We start from the raw sequence: 21,311 nt of genomic DNA, 5'->3' as shown, positions 1-21,311 counted from the left end.
ATATTGTTGTATCTGTACATTCATTTTTTGGTGAATGCTGTGGATCATTGATTTATTTGCATATGCATATATATGTGTGTGTGTGTGTGTGTGTGTGTGTGTGTGTGTGTGTGTGTGTGTCTGTGTGTGTGTGTGTGTGTGTGTGTGTGTGTGTGTGTGTGTGTGTGTGTGTGTGTGTGTGTGTGTGTGTGTGTGTGTCTGAGTATTTTTGTCACTTCTAGTAAAGAGAAATAACGCAGTACTGTCAAAAGTTATGTATTTCCTAATGACTTGGATCTATACCAGAAAGACAAGTAATTCTATATCACCTCAATGCACTGTCAAATGACAGTAAGACCTACTGCAACAGGCATAATACATCTCAGATGAGTCTAGAATTCTACAATAGCCACAGGCTCAGGCTATTTCTTTATGTTGCTCTGCATTACTTTTGAAGATGGGTTCTGATCTCGCCATACCAGAGTACATTCCCCTTATGATCTGTAAGTTCAGATGATGAGTGAAAGGGCAAATCTGACTTGAAGACAGATAAAGAGCATGAGCTAAGCTAGAGAAGTGAGCAAAGAACACATTTGGGTCCCACCACACTGGCTGTCAAGGAATGAATGGAGGATGTCTTCTTGTGACCTTACAGATAGACCACACTACTGCAGACACCACTATTGCTACAAGTTACTGCTCTGGCTACATTCTGCCATACATGTGCAGTGTATGAATGAAACCTTCCTAATACTACAGTGCCAGGAAACATTTGCTGTAGCAATGCTCACTAGATTGTTTGGGTCTATATTACTAGATCGAACGCTTAAATGTTCGAATCTGTAAAGGTCGACCTTTACAGATCGAACACTTAAACGTTCAAAATAGTAAAATCGTATATAAAAAAAACAAACATGTAGAAAGGGTTTAGCCAGGGGGGGCAAGCCGCCCTGCACCCCCCTGCTACTTAAATATATCAACTCCGAAATCGCACTTCAGTGAACTACAGTGCGGAAATGGGAAATTTCCCATTCCCTACACTGTAGCGTGATCTTGGAGTTGGTATGTTAAAGTAGGGGGTTGGGGGTGCAGCCCCCCAAGTGGGGGGTGCAGGTGGGCTTGACCCCCTGCTTAAACCCTTTAGTTTTTTTTTTTCTATTGTGTATTTTTTTTTTTTAATTTGTAAAATTTTGATCGCTTAACTGTTCGATCTCTAAAGGTCGACCTTTAGAGATTCGAACATTTAAGAAGTCGAGCATCTAATATAGACCTGATTGTTTCAGGGGCTTGGGACATGCTGATCTTACCCATACCACCACAATCAGAGCATCACCAGTAAACAAAAATGTGAATGGAATAATTTTTGTTATTTATTTATTTGACATTTCTTTACCAGGAAAGTCCGACTGGGTATGATCCCATTTTCAGCAGAAGCCCAGGGAGAAAAGCTCCAGAGACAATTAACAAAAACTACATAATTACATTTATAAAATAATTACAGAAAGTTACAATACTTGATGCAAACCACGTAAGATACTTCACATTACCAAATAATATCACTGTACATAGAACATTCATATATACACTCATTTGTACATACATTAGTCAGTACTATCCTACATTAGAATGTACCCGAAGGTCATGTAGGATAGGGGTGATAGAGGAGAGGAGTGAGTAGGGTGATAGGTGGACAGATTTAAAGGGGAATGAGGGTATGTAGAGGGAAGTAGTAAGAGGAGACGTGGGGCTGGAGAAAGCCTAGTAAACAGGAAGATGGAGCAAGAAGAGGGAATTAGATTAAATCAGCCTAAAGTTAGGTTGATAGAGAGCAGGACTGAGGTAGGTGTGTAAAAATGGAGTGAGGGGGAAGAATTAGAATGAAGTGGGCTGAGTAGAAGGAGAATCTGTAAAGAAACGAATTTATGATATGATAGTGGGAGGGGTGGGGGTGAAGTATTAGAAGAAGTTTATATAGTTTCATATGATAGACATTAAGGATGGAAGGATGTAGGGTGGAGGGTAATAGAGAAGAGGAGAAATGACTTATCCAGGGCCAGAGCATGGGCAAAGCTAGTTGCTGAACAAGTGATTCTTAAGTAGTTTTTTTTTTTTGAAAAGCGCATGATAAACTGTAGTTATACATTGTGGAATAGAATTCCAGATTTTGGTGATATGGTATGAGTAAAGAGAGTCCCAGCACTACTGCTGGATTTGATTATTTGTAGTAATGATTTGTTAGAGGAATGTAGGACCCGGTTATTGGTATAAGGTTTGAGTATATTTTGGAGAGCAGGAGCTTTTTCTGGTTGGTGTATCAGTCTGTGGGCAGTGTTGAGCTGAGTATAAGTTAAGTAGTGGAGTAATTCTAACCAGATGAATTGTTGCAGAGCAGTGGTGGGATCTGTGTGGGGAATTTGTAGCAAATTTGGTTGTTTTGTTGTAGCACACCTCTAGTTTTGCTAAATTTGTTTTCTTTAGATTGATAAAAATAGGGGAGGCATACAGGAGAGTAGAGAGTAGATGGGTTCTGGCAATTGCCTGACATGAACTGCTGGTGAGAAATGGTTTGGTTCTGAAAAGTATTCCTAGCTTTGTATGTGTTTTTTTGATAGTTTGAGACAGGTGTTTGCCAAATTTCATAGTGTCATTAATTAGAACACCTCACAATTTTGTTTGAGATACCGTAGTTATATAAGACAATAGGCTGATAATAAAAATGTACTGATGAAAAGTTTGATCTGACTTCCTGTCATATGTTCTTTTCTTTATCCTTAGGTTAAGTACTGGATTGAAGGAGATCCTGAGGCAAATGCACATATTATAGACACAAAGAACCCACCAGTGGAACTCACAGATCTGTATCCCTACTGTGACTATGAGATGCGTGTATGTGGTTACAACTCATTGGGAGAAGGGCCTTATTCTAATATTGTGCGATGTCGAACTCTGGAAGATGGTAAGTTCCTCCTTATACAGCCTTTCCAGTTATCAGCCATTATAATATCTTTGTTGACATGATCTTAAAAAATTTCACATTAGGTGTCTCCTGAAAAAAAAATGGCCACAGGCTTAGTAAGATTTACCCGGTTGACAAAAATAAATAAATAATAGTAATTATTTACTACCCAACTATCCAAGGCTGTTGTCAATAACAGACTTTATGAGACAGATATTAACTGACATATTCTGATGCAGTAAGGAAATGCCAGAGTTTTATTTATCTGTTAATTGTTTGTTTGACATGCTGTGATTTCTGAATTGTAAATAATGTCGCTCAGGCTGAAATTAAGTGCAATCACTGGCTGAATGTGAGTGGAGAAGGTGTTTCCAGTGGTAATTCTTGTAAGAATATGTGCATATTAGCATTTCCAGCTGTACTTCTACTGTAGAGATCAAGCATGTTTCTGCTGCTAGTTCTTACCTCTTCAGCACTGCAAACTACACATCAAGGTGCTGGCATAGCTAAGTAGAAGTCCAGCTCCAGTCTGTATTCAGAAATATTAGTAAGTAAAGTTAATGTACTAACTTAAGTAAAGTTAATAAAGTAAAATAACAGTCAACACATTTCTTTGTGGTCAAAAATTATTACACAGTTGTGTTTCTGTACATTAGCTGCACTTATTAAAACATTAAGCTAATTATCTACTGAAAAATAAGTTATTCTGAATTAGTTGACTTCTGATTTATCACGTTACCCTTGAACTAAACCTCAGCTGGTCTGTCTTCTTTATTTTGTGGCTGAGTAGATACTCATCCAAGTCCCGAAGATTCTCCTGGCCTGCCTTAGCCAATATGGCCTCTATCTGACTTGTAATATCTCTGCAACAGTTTGCCATCTCCCATCAGTACAGCAGCCAAAGTATATCTCAAGAGAGGACCCCCCCCAAAGTTTACTGCTCAAAAAGGTGGTGACTACCTCTAAAGAATGAGGCTTTTCTCCTACAGTCAAGATACTCTGTAACAGTCATTGTACCATCTGGATGACTGTATAGTTCCATATTAGCTATGAGTTCATAACATTCGCTTATCTTGCTGTAAATTTCTTTGGTAAAGGTTTCTCATTAACTACTGCTGTTACACACACAGTTTATCCTGGCTCTATCTTTTACAATGGCACGAAGTATTAATCAAGTCTCAGACCCTCTCTCTTTGCATTCCGTCGGTTGGTCCAGTTTGTTAATAAATTCCAAACACCTGTAATCTGTCTGGCTTCCTGATATTTTCAGCATTCCAAAGTCGTCAAATCTCCTGTTTTTCCATTCAAGTGTGGTATCTGTCTTATGCTCCCTATTTTCTGTAAATATATACAGGGTCCTTCCTTCTTAACCTCTGAAGCCAATGTTCTTGCCCCAACTTTTGAAGCTCTCACATGCTCTACATCTATACCTCCCTCACTAATTTCTCCAAGACATTTGGGTTTCTAATAACATGATGGGAATGGACCCCATTCCTAAGTCAGGGTATGATTGCAGTTCATGAAATTAGTATTGTTTCAGTGTTTGATTTTAGCCAAAAGTGTTCTTTGCAGCACCCGCAATGTGCCCAGAATTGACTCCTTCTGCAATTCATACAGTGTTACATATGTTGGTAGTATATCTAAGTATGACTGTAAATCCTTTTTTATTGGACCCATTGCTTTTGCTATCATTGGAACTGTCTGGGTATCTTTCTTCAACATTGCCCTTATTTCTGCCTGCAAATTCTGGTATTTTATGATTTTGTGTCTCTCTGTATGTGAGACACTGTAATCACTGGGTGTAGCAATTTCAATGATCCATACTAGTTTTCCATTCTTTTCATAGACTACTATGTCCGGTTTTCTTGCATCTATTTTCTGAACTTTGGTAATGGGTAAATCCCCTATGATGTAAACTTCATCATTCTCTATAATGCTTTGTGGCTCAAGATTCCAGTGCTTCTCAACTACTTCAGTATTGTAATTTCTGCACAATCCCCAGTGCAACAGTTTTGCCACATTATTTATTATGCCTTCTGCCATTAGTGTATCACACCCAGCAACAAGATAGGCGACTATTTCCAGTACTGTTGTACAGAATGTGCATTTGTCTGTTTCTCCCACATGTTCAATGGATTTTGTAAACCAACATGTATGTAATCCACTGTCCTGGGCATCCAATATTAACCTTTCATGTTTTGGTTTAAATTCACCTCCCCATTGCCATTCCTGCATTAAATCCTGATCGACAACAGGTTGTTCCAGGAGTTTTCTGTAGTTACCACAATATTTACTCTTTTCCACATTTCTTGCATTCTCAGCTGATCCTTCTTATCTTCTTTCTTTTTCTTTTGTTTTTTGGCACATTCACTCACACTTCTCAGCTGTCTAGATTTTTACAGAATGTCCAGATGTTTGCCTCTTATTTTTGGTCTGTTTCTCATAACATCTGTGGCTTTCTGGCAAGTCATAGAAGATTGAAGTCAGTAAATAACACTAAATAATGACAGTCATTTGGTTTCAGACCTCATATCCTTCAGAAAATATGTAATAATAGAAAATCTGTCATTCTGGCAACTTTCTAAGTTTATAGGAGTAATATTTTCAATCTGCCCCTATTTTTGGTCCTTTGTCCCCTCATTAGTTCTGGCTTTGTCCAGATTTCTTGTCTTGAGAAGTTGAGTGGTATGCATTCAGTTGCTGCCTGATCCATTCCCACTTGACACCAATATTCCTTTGCTAAACTAAGCGGCAAAGTTATCTTAGGTTTCTCCTCATGTTTCAAAACTTTCTCTATGTTTGGATCTGGTGAGGTCAACAGATGTGTATGCAATCGCACAGTTGCAAATTTATGTATGCAATCAATTTTTGTAAGACCCATACCACCTTCAGGATGAGAGATATACATAGTCTTGGTATACACAGATTTAATAAGCATGAAACATTTTTCTTGTTTTTCTGTCCAACTGATCCAGTACCTTTTTAGACCAGTCAGACATCAAAACTGCAATTTAAAACAGGAAGAGCAAATTGGTTTATATATTGGACTTTGCTCCTATATGTCAGGACTGTTTTCAATATTAGTTTTAATCTTTTGAAATATTCCTTATTGAGATTTATTCACATTTGTTCATGTTTTATTGTTGATTCTTCATCAGTTAGCACATAGTTATATACACCTTCCTTCTCAGGTTCCTCGGTGTCACCTTCCTGTCCCAGATTGATATTTTCTTGGTGCTGCAGTTTTCCTGCTTTAAATGTTGCTTTTGCACATTTATCAAGACCAAATGAAATTCTTATATCATCTGAAAAATTGTAATCACTTGCAGTTGTGCTTTCAGTTTCTCAGTTGATGAACTTTACAGTTTTAAGTCATCCACAAAAAAAAAAAAGAAAGAAAATGAGAAGTGTTTACACTTGGATGTTTTCTGGGGACCAAACTATAACCGTGACCTAATCTGTTAAGTAAACAGCTTAATGGGCTAAGGGCAAGATAAAAGAACAGCAGTGATGAGGACTCGCCCTGGATATCCTCCTTTGAATTTTTATTACTGTGATAATAATTTGCCCTTTATAATGACAATTGCAAAGGGGTCTGCCACTGTTTCATAGTCACTGTAATGTAATTGATCAGTGTAGGATGTATCTTACACATTTGTTAAGCACTCATTTATCCATGAATGTGGGATACTGTCAAATGCTTTTATTGTAATCTGTCCATGCCACACTTAGATTCTTCTCCAATTTACAATTCTCCATTATGACTTTATTTAACAACAAGTGATCCTCTGTTCCATATGATTTTCTTTTATCTTTTTGTTCTATTGCCATGATTGAGTTTTATTCTAAATTATTATGAACTCTGCATCAATTCCAGTTTGTACATCTTCAGAAGGCAGAATAGCAGACTGTCGGCACACAAAACAACTTCCTCTTATGGACCTTCTTCAAAAATCAGTCGTTTGTTAGCGTAAATGATTTTTGAAGAAGGTCCATAAAAGGAAGTTGTTTTGTGTGCCGACAGTCTGCTATTGTGGCTTTTTTCCTTCTACTCATGGTTTTTCAGTCTTTTGGATGTCGTCAGAAGGCAACTTATTGGTCTATAGTTTTTAGGATGACTTGCAAGTTCACTGTTAAGAGGAGTATCCTTTTTCCTGTTGTAACCAGGCTGGTGTGTGTTCAGGGTGTAAATATAAGTAGTTTTTACTCAGGTCTAAACCTTCATGTAAACATGCTAATACTTTTACCAAAAGCTAGGTACTGTATCTGGGTCTGGGGTTTTCCAGTTCTGAGCTTTTCTTAAATTTGTTTCAATTTCTCTGGTCATTACTTCATCCCATGTCATATCCTGAACATTTGAACTTTTTACTGATGTCCTTCAAGAATGCAACTGTTTCTTTTACTTCTTCTATCTGTTCAGGATCTTTGTTATGTTCCATAGGGTCTTCATAAATGTTTCTCCAAAATCTGTATATTTCTTCTTTTTTTGGTGGTGTTTCTATTGCTTTTGCTTTGTTTCCTAATTCTCTATAAACCTTTTCTGGGTCATCAGTGAATTGCTTATTGTACTTTTCCTTTATGTTTACCTGTAAATCTTCTATTTGTTTTCCTGTGCTGATATCTTTAGTTTATTATTTGCATTAGCGCATGATGGATCTTGATCTGTTATAATATTGTGCATTGCTTTTATCACATCTTTCTAAGTATTTTTGTTTTCTGTTCCCTCGTATATACTCCTAACAGTGACACTTCTTCTCTTAATTGCTTTATAGTTTTCTTTGCTCAGTACTTCCATGACAGCATTTTATTTTTTCCCTCCCTTTCCTATATCGGGCTGCATTTTTGTAGTAAGACTTTATCTGTCATTAATTCAGCTGCACAATAATGTGTCCTATTTACTTCTGTTATATCACATGAATTTCTGCTGATAGTCTTGATTACTGTGCACATTTGTTTTATCAGACTTCTAACATTTTGGGTCTTAATCACTTTCTGTAATCTATTTTTTAATCAATCTTAATATGTTTATCCTCTCTTAAGTCAAGCAAATCTCTACTTAGATCATTTTCTTTTAAACTGAGGGTACATTCTTTACTCTGTCTTTCCTGCTGGCATTTACAGAAAGTTCTGGAACATCTTCCTGTGACATACTCAGTGGCGGCTGGTGACTTCAAATCATAGGGGGGGGCTGCAGGAGACAGCTGGATGTGTGTGGCCAACAAGATGGGGTGTGGCCAACAAGATGGGGTGTGGCCAACAAGATGGGGTATGGCCAACAAGACGGGGTGGCTATGGTACAATGGGATCAATGCTTCACATTAGCACAAAGAAAGACTGATGCATTATTAATAGAAATGATGACTGGTAATGGCAATAAGGACCATACGTTGTGATGGGTCCTGTGGGTAAATACACTTAGTCTGACTGTAACTTTACTTTACATTAAGCCAGCCTAACTACTATCTAACAAGCAAAGCAATACTTATAAATTTAAGTAGAAAACTAAAACTAACCCCTTACAATCTAGCTCTAGTAATAATTACTCAAACTCAAACTTTAAAAGTAGCATTAAAAAAAAAAAACTCTATTCACTGACCTGTAAAAAGATAATTCATAATAGGTGCCACCTACAAGACACATCAGTGAATGAAAAAAAAAATGCAAACTAACTATCCTACCACCTATTAATGCAATCAGTACCCCTTTGTTTGAGGCTTTTCTTCAGTGATCTCTGCTAGGAATGTATAACAGTTAACTGCATTTTCTACATATACTAATATATCAGAGAGTTGGGCAGTAACAGTCCATACCGGTGTTTCTCAAACTTTTCTGATTGTGGCCCACTTGAATAAAGCATATAACTCAGTGGCCAACAAGCCTCTTCCATAAACCACATGACATCACATATCCAGGTATACACAAGCACCAAAATGAAACATTTCCCAAACACTGACACAGTAATGAATAATTTTCCCCAGTAACCCGTTCATTAGTTTGTATTGTGTATGCACAAGCACTGAAATGACACAAATTATTTTGCCCAGTGGTCGCTTCAGCTGTCTGACCATGTATGCACAAGCACTTCCTGATACACAAATGAATTTCCCCAAGCAAAATCTTCATTACTATGTCCAGGTATACACAAGCACCAAAATTAAACACTTCACAAATACTAACACAGTAATGAATAATGTTCCCAAGTAACCCTTCATTAGTTTGTACTCTGTATGCACAAGCACTAAAATGACACAATAAATTATTTTGCACAGTTTTCACTTCAGCAGTCTGACCATGTAAGCACAAGCACTTCCCTGATACACAAATTCCTATGCAAAATCTTCATTACTATGTCCAGGTATACACAAGCACTGAAATGAAACATTTCCTAAAAGAAAAAGACCCCTTCAGTAAAATCTTCATTACTATGTCCAGGTATACACAAGCACTGAAATGAAACATTTCCTAAAAGAAAAAGACCCTTCAGTAAAATCTTCATTACTATGTCCAGGTATACACAAGCACTGAAATGAAACATTTCCTAAAAGAAAAAGACCCTTCAGTAAAATCTTCATTACTATGTCCAGGTATACACAAGCACTGAAATGAAACATTTCCTAAAAGAAAAAGACCCTTCAGTAAAATCTTCATTACTATGTCCAGGTATACACAAGCACTGAAATTAAACATTTCCTAAAAGAAAAAAGACCCTTCAGTAAAATCTTCATTACTATGTCCAGGTATACACAAGCACTGAAATGAAACATTTCCTTAAAAGAAAAAGACCCTTCAGTAAAATCTTCATTACTATGTCCAGGTATACACAAGCACTGAAATGAAACATTTCCCTAAAAGAAAAAGACCCTTCAGTAAAATCTTCATTACTATGTCCAGGTATACACAAGCACTGAAGTGAAACATTTCCTAAAAGAAAAAAGACCCCTTCAGTAAAATCTTCATTACTATGTCCAGGTATACACAAGCACTGAAATGAAACATTTCCCTAAAAGAAAAAAAGACCCCTTCAGTAAAATCTTCATTACTATGTCCAGGTATACACAAGCACTGAAATGAAACATTTCCCTAAAAGAAAAAAGACCCCTTCAGTAAAATGTCCAGGTACAATATGCAAAAGCACTAAAATTAAACATTTGCCCATGTGACCCCTTCAATAACATACAAGCACCAAAATGAAACATTCACCCAAGTGACCTCTTCAGAAAAATGCTGAGGTATCCCCAAGCACCAAAACAAAAAGTTTGCCCCTTTCCTTCAATAACATAAAAGTACAATACACCAAAATCATAAACATTCACCCAAGCGACCACTTCAACATAACTATGAGCACCAAAATGAAACACTTACTACCCAAGCAAGTAAATGTAATAACAAGAACAACAGGTGTAACACAAGATTAGTTAGTCAATAAACTAAATGCATTTGCACTTTGTACTGGTAACTGCACAATACATTACACAACACTTCAGCTTAAATAAGTCAACGGATTTGATATATGTATTTTCCAGAAATCAGTATGGCTTCTGGGCAAGACAGTTTACCACAACAGCTCTTTGGACCTTACCTAATGATATCATAATCAGCATGGACAAGCAACAACTAAGTGTTGGAATTCTTTCTTTCTTATTCTGTAAATTGTACACACCTGTTTCTGTATGTCCTTTATTTGTTTAAATTTTGATTGTAAACTTTGTGTTTTATGCCTGGATTGCACATGAAATAGGTCAACCATTCTTAATAAATACGTAAATAAACACTCATACTAGTGCAGCATAATGACTCCCTATCAAGACACTTTGGAAATTAACCTCCTTTTGTTATTTTGTAATGATTAAAGTATCATATTTAGCAGATATCCATCCCCATCCAGGCCTAATCTCTCCTCATATTTATTTTACAGTTAATAATTATGCTACTGCTAACATTACATGACTAAAAAATTGCCTTTCTTAGCATCAACAGAATTAATAAAACATGGTTAGAAATCTGGATGTCCCTCACAAATCCTAAGGTTGTGATTCCTGAATGAAACCTGGCTGAATGATGACTTAAGCCTATCCAATTATCATGTCCACAAGTATCAAGAGTTGGCAGATAAAAGGGCGGGACAAAGAAATGGAGGTGGCGGTATGTTTCTTTTTATTAGCAATAATACAAAAATTGTCTAATCAGAAAAAAAGCACTGCAGCTTTAGAAAAAGTTCCAGAATGACTGCTGCATGGTCTTGTGGGTGATCATACAAAACTGTCTACCTCACTTCCAGGGGAAACACATGTTAACATCTACTAGGGTCTTTTGAGTTATAACTTAATGTTGCTGGATAATTTTAATATAAACTACTTGGGAATACAAAAAACACCCAAGGGAGCCATTAATCAAGGGGATCATTCACAACTGGTTAAAACTCCATCTAGACCAAATCCTATCACAGGTCAACACAATCTGGTATTTGCTACCAAGTTTAACACAAACTCTAAGACAGTGGACATAGCAGATTTTGTAAGTGACTACTGCCTTGCATTAGTAGAATGAATAAAACTCAAAAAGCACCTCCAGTATCCATACTGGGGCCATCATTCCCTGAGCAAATGGAGACTATCCAATCCTTGAACTTTCAACTATGACCTAGGATCTGGTATGAAAAGAAAATTATGTATCTGTAGCTCTAGACCTCTTCCTTCAAAAGATAGCCTCAATTCAGAACAAGCTATTATGCCTGAAAAAAGATAGTTTAAGGGAAACTTGAATTTTGTGGCTGGCCTGTATCCCAAAAACCCACTTAAGAAACACAAATAATGTTGAAAGGATACAAATCCCTCAAAGACTCCCTCACTCTCAATGAAAATTGCTAAAATCTCTGCTGGAACTATTTTAGAATTAAATATTCTTTTCTGTTTAATCATGCTGAAGTCGTCAGAAAGATATAAAGGGATGATAGGCCCTTTTGAAAAAAAAAACTTCTAAAAAATCTTTGTTATTCAAATGAGGCAGCAAAAATGGTAAAGGTAGCAAAGGTTAAAGATGAAGGGGAGTTAGCAGAAAGCATCAAGAAAGGAAACACAAGATTTTTAGATATATCGCAGAAAAGAAGGATTCAAGTAAGCAAACTACTTAAATTAAATAATTAAGTAATGAAATAAATAGTAACTCACCTGTTTTGATTCCAGAACAGCCTGATGAAAGAAGCAGCAATGCAAATAAATCCACCACAGTCCTCCTGATTGCCTCGCTCTCTGTGTACTTTAAAAATAATTTGTCTTGTGCCAAAAAATCAAAAAAAAAATGTTTTAAACAAAACTAAATACAATAGCAGGAAAAAAATGTCATAATATGATCAGGTCCAACGCCGAAAACTGACTGACTGATTCTCGCTCTTTTCCCAGCACATAAAGCCCGAGAAGAGAGCGACAACCAATCAGCAGCATTTGCCCAGCAAGACGCCATGACGGTTGCGGACGTCGCAGTCCAAGCCCCTTCCATATCTATGCGGTTTGTGTCTCAACCGCATAGACTTCTGGGAAGTTCTGGGCATCACAATGATGCCTTCTTTGTTTTCCAGGCTGCAATGAAAACATTGCAGCAAGAATTTAAAAAAAAACTGTGCGATTGAAGTGCGCAATGCGCATCTTGGCAGACTCGAAATTTAAAGTAGGAAAAAAAGATTTTTTTTTTTTTACATTAAAAAAACAAAATAAACTTCAATAACTACTCAGCTGTCTAGCTGAGGGGGCTGCAGTCCAGCAGCCCGATGCCACGAGCCGCCCCTGAACATACTCTCTTTAGCTGCATTCTGCATCATCTGTTACTCTTTAATATAGGAACCCACTGGCGTATCACTCCACAACACTGACTGCAGCAGAGTTGCCACTGTTTCCTGCTCCTTCCCTTGATGTGCAACTCCACCTAAACTTTTGTACTGGTTTCCTGCTGAAGGCTGCAGAGCATCTTCATGTGTCAGGTGATCACATGCTTCCCATTCCAACTGTTTCTCCTTAACTTGGAGACACATTATTCCATCATGCTGTGGCATTTACCTGAGTTCGATTTTCTACACTAAATCTTTCACTTCGTAGGAAATCCATAAGTTCAGTTTCAATTGCATTAACTTCTCCTTTACTAATCCTCTTTTCTACTTCCCCCTGTTTTCTTATTGTTTTTGTATTGTGAAATTGATCACATCCAGTTGCCTTTGTCTGTATTTCTCTTAAAATATCATTGGTGCTGCTTTTTGTATTGATTAGTTTTGTTTTCTCCTTTGCATAAATATTGTACCATATTTCTTCTCCAGATCTCTCCCACTCCACCTGCTTCTCTTTAATTTGGGGACTCATTCCTCATGCTGTGACATAACTTCTGTCAGACTTTCTACACTAAGTCCTTCACTTTACAGGTATTCCATAACTTCAGCTACTATTTAACTTCTACTTCACTAATCTTCTGTTCTACATTCCCTTTTTGTGATTTTATTTTTTTGTATTGTAAAATGTTCCATATCTGGATGCCTTTGACTGTATTTCTCTTCAAATATCTTTGGAGCTGCTTTATTGTATTGATTAGTTTGCCTTTCTCCTTTGCATAAATATTGTACCATATCAGATCTCTTGTACTATATCAGATCTCTTTTTCTTTCCCATATCCATGTTTCTTTTTTATACCTTTCAAAAATCTCTAGGGTTTTATTCTTTATATTTTCACATTTCCTCTATCACTTCTTTTTTTCAAGAAGCCCAAAATGTATTTGTCTATGTATTTTTTTCATGGGTCTGTTGTATTAATGAACACAAATTTGCATTTGAAGATTTTCAGTTTTTCTTGTCCGAGTATTTTTCTGTCCTCTAATTTCAGTTTGGAATTTCTGAACTTCTTACATAATAATAATAATACATATCTTATTTATCCTCAATAATCTACTCTATCATCTTTGTGGTCTTTTTTGGGCTGTCAGTTTTTGTGTATATTGTGAACTACTACTTCCTTCTACAACAGGTAGGTTATCCCTCAATGTGTGAAGCCCACTGCCATTGAAGATGCCACTTTTTTAACCTCTCCTTATTCTTGTCCAGCAGTCCCTCTTTCTTCTGTTCAACCTCCTGCTAATATTCTAAGTGTCATTTTCTAAATGATCATATCATCACCCTTGTGTCAATGTGATATTCTGTAACGCATGTCAAGTATTTGTGACCAGTAACGTTACTACAGTGTAATCACTATTAGACTGCTTTCATTTCACAGTCTGTTTTTTTATGTAGGTGTGTGATTTTCATGTTTGTTTGTTTGCCATCACTTGTTTTCATGTAAGTTCTTAGGTTTGATGATAGTGTTCTAGCAATGTGACCACTGAGGAACACTGTTTCCTGAATACCAGGATCAAAAACTAAATCACCAACCCATTAGTCCAATTGTGTCTTAGAGATTTCAACACACTGTTTGCCTATTGAATGAATGTATAAATATGGAGTTCTTGGAATTATATAACTGATTCTCAGTCTTGCTCTTGTGACTGGGATAAGAAATTTCATATTATCATATTTATGAGTCTTACTTCTCAACCTCATAACTCAGGAAATCTGGACAAAAGCAAAAATAATGGGGAAAAAAGGAACAAAAATAGGTCCATGGGATATATGCAAATGACCCTAAAGGATATCAAGTGTTTCAGCTATATGTCTTCTGAATTTTCAGGACTTTTTATTTTAAATTTTTAAGTCTTTATGGATACATTCAGGCCAATACAACCAAAACCTCATTAGCTGTGGACATGCATGTTTCAGCCTTCTTATGACCTCGTCAGCACAGCATAACACTTGATGTCCTTAAAGGGTAATTTGTATGTATCCCATGGGCCTCTGTTACAGTATTAAAGGTATCCCACAGTGGAAAACCTAGCTTGGCTACATTTTTCTTCTAGTTTTTACTAATTGGTTTGTCTGTATGATCTTTTTACTCTTTGTTTATATATATATATATATATATATATATATATATATATATATATATATAAAGGCTATGACTGTTTCCTATCCTGTGACACTTATTAGACTTTATCACACAGGGAACTTTATCCTTTACGATGGCCTGAGGTCAAATACTAGAACTGATTGTTTCACAAAAAGATGATTTGGATACATTATAGAAGCCTGCCTCCTCACAGTTAGACATTGCCCGTTCAATTCTCAGTTAGAGCGTCTTCTGTGTGGCGACATGCGTGAATGGGTGTTCCTTCATTGAAGGTTGTGTGTTAGGCCCGGCAAGCCAGCACGTAAAAATCTACTGCCAATCATTAGCAGACCGGAGTTCCACTGTGGCGACCCCTAACTGGGAAAAGCCGAAAGACACAACAACAACAACACAGAAGCCTGCCTTCATTTATCCATCCATTCATGCAGTTTCATTATAAATTTTGCTTAAAATGTAGCATTGTATAGTTCTGTGAAGACGCTCTTAAGACCCTTTATATCTGCTCCTTTTTAGTTTATTCCACTGGTGCAGTAGTAGATATTCATTGCAGTGCCCCTAGTTTAGATTTTGGAGTGAATTGGGACACGCAAAAAAATTCACCAGAGTGTTGGAATGAGTGGCCTGAGGCTTGTTGTCATTGTGAAGGAAGGCATGTGGGTGCTTATTTCAAGGAGTGTAATTACACTCCTTACAGCTAAAGAACTGCATATTGGGGGGGGGGGTGTACTATTCAGAGTCTGCTGGGGTTTTTTTTGTTTTAATCTAAATTTTGGTTTATTTTTCAAAATGTCAGAAGTAACATTACCAGATCTCACACCTTTGACAGGGAGCCAAGAAAGGCATGGACTCTCCTGTCATATGCCGGGTCTTTGGGGGTAATCAGAGGTAGGGCATTTGGTCCACACACACTCACAGGCATAGTCACACACACAGCAGAAGAGGCTTCTTTTAGTGTGTGTAGAAGTATGCTCATTCTGATGGTATCACTGCTTATTGTCCAGGCATAAATGAGGAAAAAAATGGAACATTAACATTCTAGGTTATGTTCACTCCGCCAGGAGGTCTTTATAATAGCTCTGAGGAAGGGGTTATCTTACCTTTTACCTCAATTCTTCTTTGTGAAGCATAGCAGGTCATGATATATAATGGGAACAACAGCAACTGCTGAGTTGAGGGAGGGGTTTGAACCTTGTTCACTGCTTTTATTGGTAGCCTTAGGGACTATATATCATCTCCACAAAATAGCCAAATGATAAGCTAATTTGCAAAGAAATGCACCCTTTCATCCTGCCCTGTAAATTAATAATTTGAAATGGCATCTGCTACACTGCTTGCCCAAGGGGCTTTCCAAGAACAGCTAAGGTTTTCCTTATTCTTGGCTAAAGGAAAGAAGGCAATTGTCTATATGCAACTCTGCTGTCAGTGGTATAGCAAGGCATTTTAGTTTTTTTTTTTTTGCAATTTGTTAACTGACAAGTACACTGCTCAGACACATGCACTATCTGGCTCTGGGGTGAGAGTAAGCTCAGTATTCTAGAATTTGGTGTGCATTCCAACATTCCTGGCCATGTGTCTGTACTGTCATTCACATAGAGTATAGTGTTCAAGCTTAGTCACCATCTAGTGGCTGTTAAATGACACACCATTCAGTCATTTCTAAGAAGGCTGGGTGCTAAAGTGGGACTACAGTAGATTTTCATGCACTTTCCATCAGAAATGACCATGTCACAGCTCATGTGTCAATATGTATCTATTGCTTAGTCACCTCTGCGCATGGTAAAGGAGCACCATTTATACTCATGCATAGCAGTACAAATCCATTTGCCTGCTTACCTCTTGTTTGCTAACCTATGGGGCTGCAGCTGTATAAGCCTAAACATTAGAATGCATTTGTAAATCCAACTTGAGGGATAAGCTGTGAGTTGGACAGAAGTGGTGGGGGTACTCTCTAGTGAAAGTCAGAGTAACGCAGATGGGATACTGTGCTTGTGTTAAGTAAAGTAACACAGTTAAAAGAAAAACTGCCATGTTACAGCCAAAAAAAAAAACATGTTTGTCATACCTGGGATTTCAGGTGTCTGATGTTGCTCTGTTTTCTGTTAGTTCCAAGTGAACCTGGACGTCTAGCCTTCAACGTCATTTCCTCGACTGTGACGCAACTCAGCTGGGCAGAGCCTGCAGAGCCCAATGGAGAAATTACAGCCTATGAAGTTTCATACGCACCCGTCAATGAGGAAAACCGTAAGGAGAAGCACAAATTTGACAGACACTTTTCTAACCTGTTTTATTCAAATTGTCAGTCCAGTGTGACAGTTTTGTTTCTGTGTGATGAATCAGATGTATTAATTTGCATTCACCAAGGAGAGGCAGGGGCTTCTTTCTCCCTTGTATTATAAGGACTAAAATCTTCCAGTTTGCATAGTAAATAGTCTAGCAAAAAAATTAATCCAGATATTTCCATTTTTCTGGGTAACTACTGTTATTACAATTAGTGTAAATCAGCAGTCCTTCACAGTATTACATTTCAACACTAGCACAGCTAAACTATTAAAACAAGTGCCGTGCATTGAAAAAATACCAGTACATTGATTAATCTCACACTACAGAGAGGCTTTATTATTACTATGTATCCCTCGTAGTGAAACCATATTGCAGTTGCTAATCTTCTACCAGCTGTGAGACTGCTAACTCAAGGTCCTTACAATGGAATTCTAGTTTCCTGATTCATCTCACAGTAGTATAGAATCCTTTGTACTGCTACACTGTCATCAGTTTATGAAATAAGTAGAGAAAAAATTCTGCTGTGGTTTAAAGAAACATATAAAAGTAGCCTAATGCATAAGTCATAGCCATACATGCTGTGCTAATTTTTATATTAAGATATTTTTAAGAAACACCTTAGGGTATAGTTGACCATTATAGAGATATAGGTATATGTCATTGCAGGAACTCTGCATAAAAAAACAATTCCTTCAAGGAAAGGCAGGACATGCACTTTTCCAGGACGATTGTCATTACAACAGGGACTTTGGTTTCAGATCTGAAGGCAGCAATTTATAGCTCTTAAAAAAGACACTCACTGTCTTGTTCCTTAATGATACAGGCTGTAAGGTTTGTTCAGACAATGTATGCTTATTTCGTGTAACATGGTAACTTATTTCTTTCTTCATAGAACTCATTGGACCAAGAAAGATGATAAATATCAATGATCCAAAGAAAAGGATGGTGCTGATTGAGAATTTACAAGAAACACAACCTTATTGCTATACAGTGAGAGCCAAAAATAGAGTTGGTTGGGGTCCGGAAAAAGAGGCGACCATGAACCTAGCCACACAGCCAAAACGACCCATGTCAAGTGAGTACAAAGTCAGCCAATTTGTATCTTAAATTTGTTGTCACTTATTTTGAAAACAGAAGTTAAATATGCACTATGTGTCTAGTAACAGAGCAATAGAGAATTAAGTCTAACTAAAGACTTTCTCTTTACTGATTGGAATCCCAGCACTAGCCCTCTGCCACTTTTCCATTCTAGAGGCAAAGACCTACCAGGAGAACTAGTTCCACAAGCAGAAATGAGTCCAGCTGTTAACACTGTAAGCAAAAATCCAACAGATTTGAGTGTCAGCTGTGTACACTGATGTGATTCTGTCTTGTGTTGGTTCTAGGTTTGTTATGACTCTCACAATGAGTATTTCTCCATGACTGTAATTACCCCTGTGTCTATATGTGGTGCTACCTGTGTAACCAGAGCTGATTTTATGTCAGTACTCCATAGCACCAGCAGTATTCCCTCTGTTTGCTCCATGTGCAGTGTTGCTCTATGTTCAGTATCAGTTCTCTGTCCAGTATTTGTTCTCTGTGCAGAGATACCTCTGATATTCTTTGTGTTTCACTGTTGGGTTATCTTCCATGACGTCAGGTCATCAGGGGTATAAAACATGCAGCCGATGCCATTACATCAGCTTTTCTTGCCGTGCAGTGTCAGAAGTAGAAGCAGTTCACAAGTGCCGGTCGGCCACCTCCTGAAATTTTCGTTTTTCGAGTTTCAGACCTGAAGTCTTCTAAAAGTTAAGTACCCCGTTGGGAATCCTTTTTTCTTGCTCTAACCGATGTCAGAAAAAGTTAACAATTGTATTGCCTGTGGAAAGCAAATACCTCACAGAGATTTCCATTCTTACTGCGTCATCTGTTTACGCCCAGACCACGATGTTCCTTGCTGTCAGTTTTGTGCCTTGTTTAACGCCCAAACTATTCATCGTCGGGCTATCTTTGTCACTAAATTCTTTCGCTCTTGTTCTCCATATTCCAAAATGGCTTCAATAAGCCATCCGACTACTGATCCGCTGAAAAAACGTAAGGATAAGGACAGATACAGACCGCATAGGCCAGTACCCAGTGAGGCACCTTCGCAGCCCCTGATACCCGCTTCTACAGATTTGCAGGCCTCTACTGAGACCCATTCGGAGTCCGGTAGTCCAGAGTCTTCGACTATGGAATCTGCAGATGTCTCTACCTTGTCTCTATCTTGGATGGGTCCGGAGCCGCTGTGCAGGCACCGGCTTCTGAGGTTGTATTCAAGCCTTCCGATTTTCATATTAAACTGACGACTTCATTTCAAACCAAAAATTCCAAATTTCTCAGGCCTAGAGTTCGCACTACACCTAGGAAACCGATGACCAAAGGGCATTCTCAGGCCCACATGCCTCAGAAACAAATGCTTAGAATGGCTGAAGATCTTATTACTTTAATTAGGGGAAGCCAGCCTTCCCCCTCAAAAAGACCAAGAACTGATTTTCCTTCTGATTCTTCAGATCTGAGTCTGTTGACTCTGATCCTTCTGATTAGCAGGACATACTCTTATCCACCTATGAGGATTCTGATGCAGAGGATTCCATTCCCTCTGCTTCCCCACCAGAAGACTTTTCCTTTGGTGAAACCCTGCATACCCTTAGAGAATATTTCCGCTGGGAGTGCCAGGACTACTCACAGTCCAAAAGAGACTTAGAGGATTTCTAAACTTACCTCAGCACAGGCCTCTAGCTATACCTCCTGTTCTGGAAACTGTAGATGATGTCTTCATGGAATCCAGCCTTACCCCTGATACTTTGCCACGTATGTGGTAGATGCAAAGTATGTGATAAAATCAGGAATCTAGATAGCACTTGGATCAATGGCATTTTGTATAATGCCATAGATCATTTTGATTGTAATCCCTTTGGGGTAATCTATACTATTGGGTGCAATTGTCCAGTACAAAAATGGTATTTGGGACAAACCAAGCGCAAGGTCAAATTAAGAATCCTAGAGCATCTAGGAGACATTAGAAATGTAAGGCTCGATAGTCCAGTGGCTAGTTATTTCCATGAAGAGCATGGAGGTTCGGCGAGGGATTTAATTTTTAGTGTTATAGCCAAACCCTATGGGGGGGGCAAACAACAATTTTCAAAGGAGGTTATTAAATATGGAATCAAAATATATTATTAGCTTTAATACTCTCTATCCTAATGGTATGAATTTGGAAATATGAAAAGAATGAATGGATGTTTTAGAAGAATTATTTTGATATATACTAATTATGTGTATAAGTAATTTTATACGTAATAAAATATAGTATAAGGTATAAATGCTTTTTGTAAATGTGATTTAGATTTTACAAATGTGGCTTTAAATTTTGGAACAATGTTAATTGATTTCAATTAATGAAATGTTGGGTGGTTCATATAAGACTGTGTTTGAGAATGTGAATTATTCCATGTGAAGGCGAAGGCCGAGGTACCAGAATCTTAATAAAACATTTTATTTATTTCCAGTTCGTGCTGTTATTTCCGTTACTGTGAAGTTTTAGTTGATATTGTCTTTTGGCGCCCTGATACTTTGCCCCCAGCTTCCAGGAAACCTGACAGATACTACAGAGTACCTGACTCCCAAAATTTTCTCTTTAAAAATCCTACTGTGGATCCAGAGACCATTTCCCACGGACCTGAAGGCATTAAGCCTACAACAGCCAAAAAACCCTACCCCTTTACACAGGGACTCTAGGGCTTTAGACAGATGGGGTAAGAAGGTATACATTTCTGCTACTCTTGCCATCAGGGCTTTAAATTGTCAGTTTCATATGTTAAAGTATCAACAACATGTTATGGAACTAATTAAACAGAAAATTATGTTGATTCCTAATTGTGCAGAATGTAAGGATTTACAAGAGTTAATGCATTCTGCTAACCAAGTTGGAAAACATACTTTGCCATGTGGTTTTGATGCCTTAGAAGCATCTTGAAGGGCTGCTGTCTCTGGGTCTGTACTTAGAAGGCATGCTTATTTAAGGAACAAACTATGCCAGGTCATGTCAAAGGAAAATTACTAGATGCATCATTAAACCAAGAATGTCTTTTTGGCAGTAAAG

General features: G+C 37.6%; 1 protein-coding gene across 4 annotated transcripts in view; it reads left to right on the top strand.

Moving 5' to 3' along the window:
- The window catches only part of ITGB4 (integrin subunit beta 4), a 1,147,860-nt gene that overhangs the window by 962,289 nt on the left and 164,260 nt on the right, over positions 1-21,311 (top strand). For all 4 annotated transcript variants that reach the window (XM_044084971.1, XM_044084972.1, XM_044084974.1 and 1 more), the window contains 3 exons: positions 2,755-2,935; positions 17,012-17,149; positions 18,081-18,263. In XM_044084971.1, coding sequence (XP_043940906.1) covers positions 2,755-2,935; positions 17,012-17,149; positions 18,081-18,263 — 502 coding nt within the window. The remainder of the gene's footprint in view (positions 1-2,754; positions 2,936-17,011; positions 17,150-18,080; positions 18,264-21,311) is intronic.

This window comes from Protopterus annectens, chromosome 10.part0 (genome assembly GCF_019279795.1).
Source record: "Protopterus annectens isolate FY-2018-M chromosome 10.part0, PAN1.0, whole genome shotgun sequence".
Taxonomy (NCBI): Eukaryota; Metazoa; Chordata; order Ceratodontiformes; family Protopteridae; genus Protopterus; species Protopterus annectens.
The sequence above is the reverse complement of the archived record's forward strand: the minus strand, read 5'-3'. Positions and strand labels throughout refer to the sequence as shown.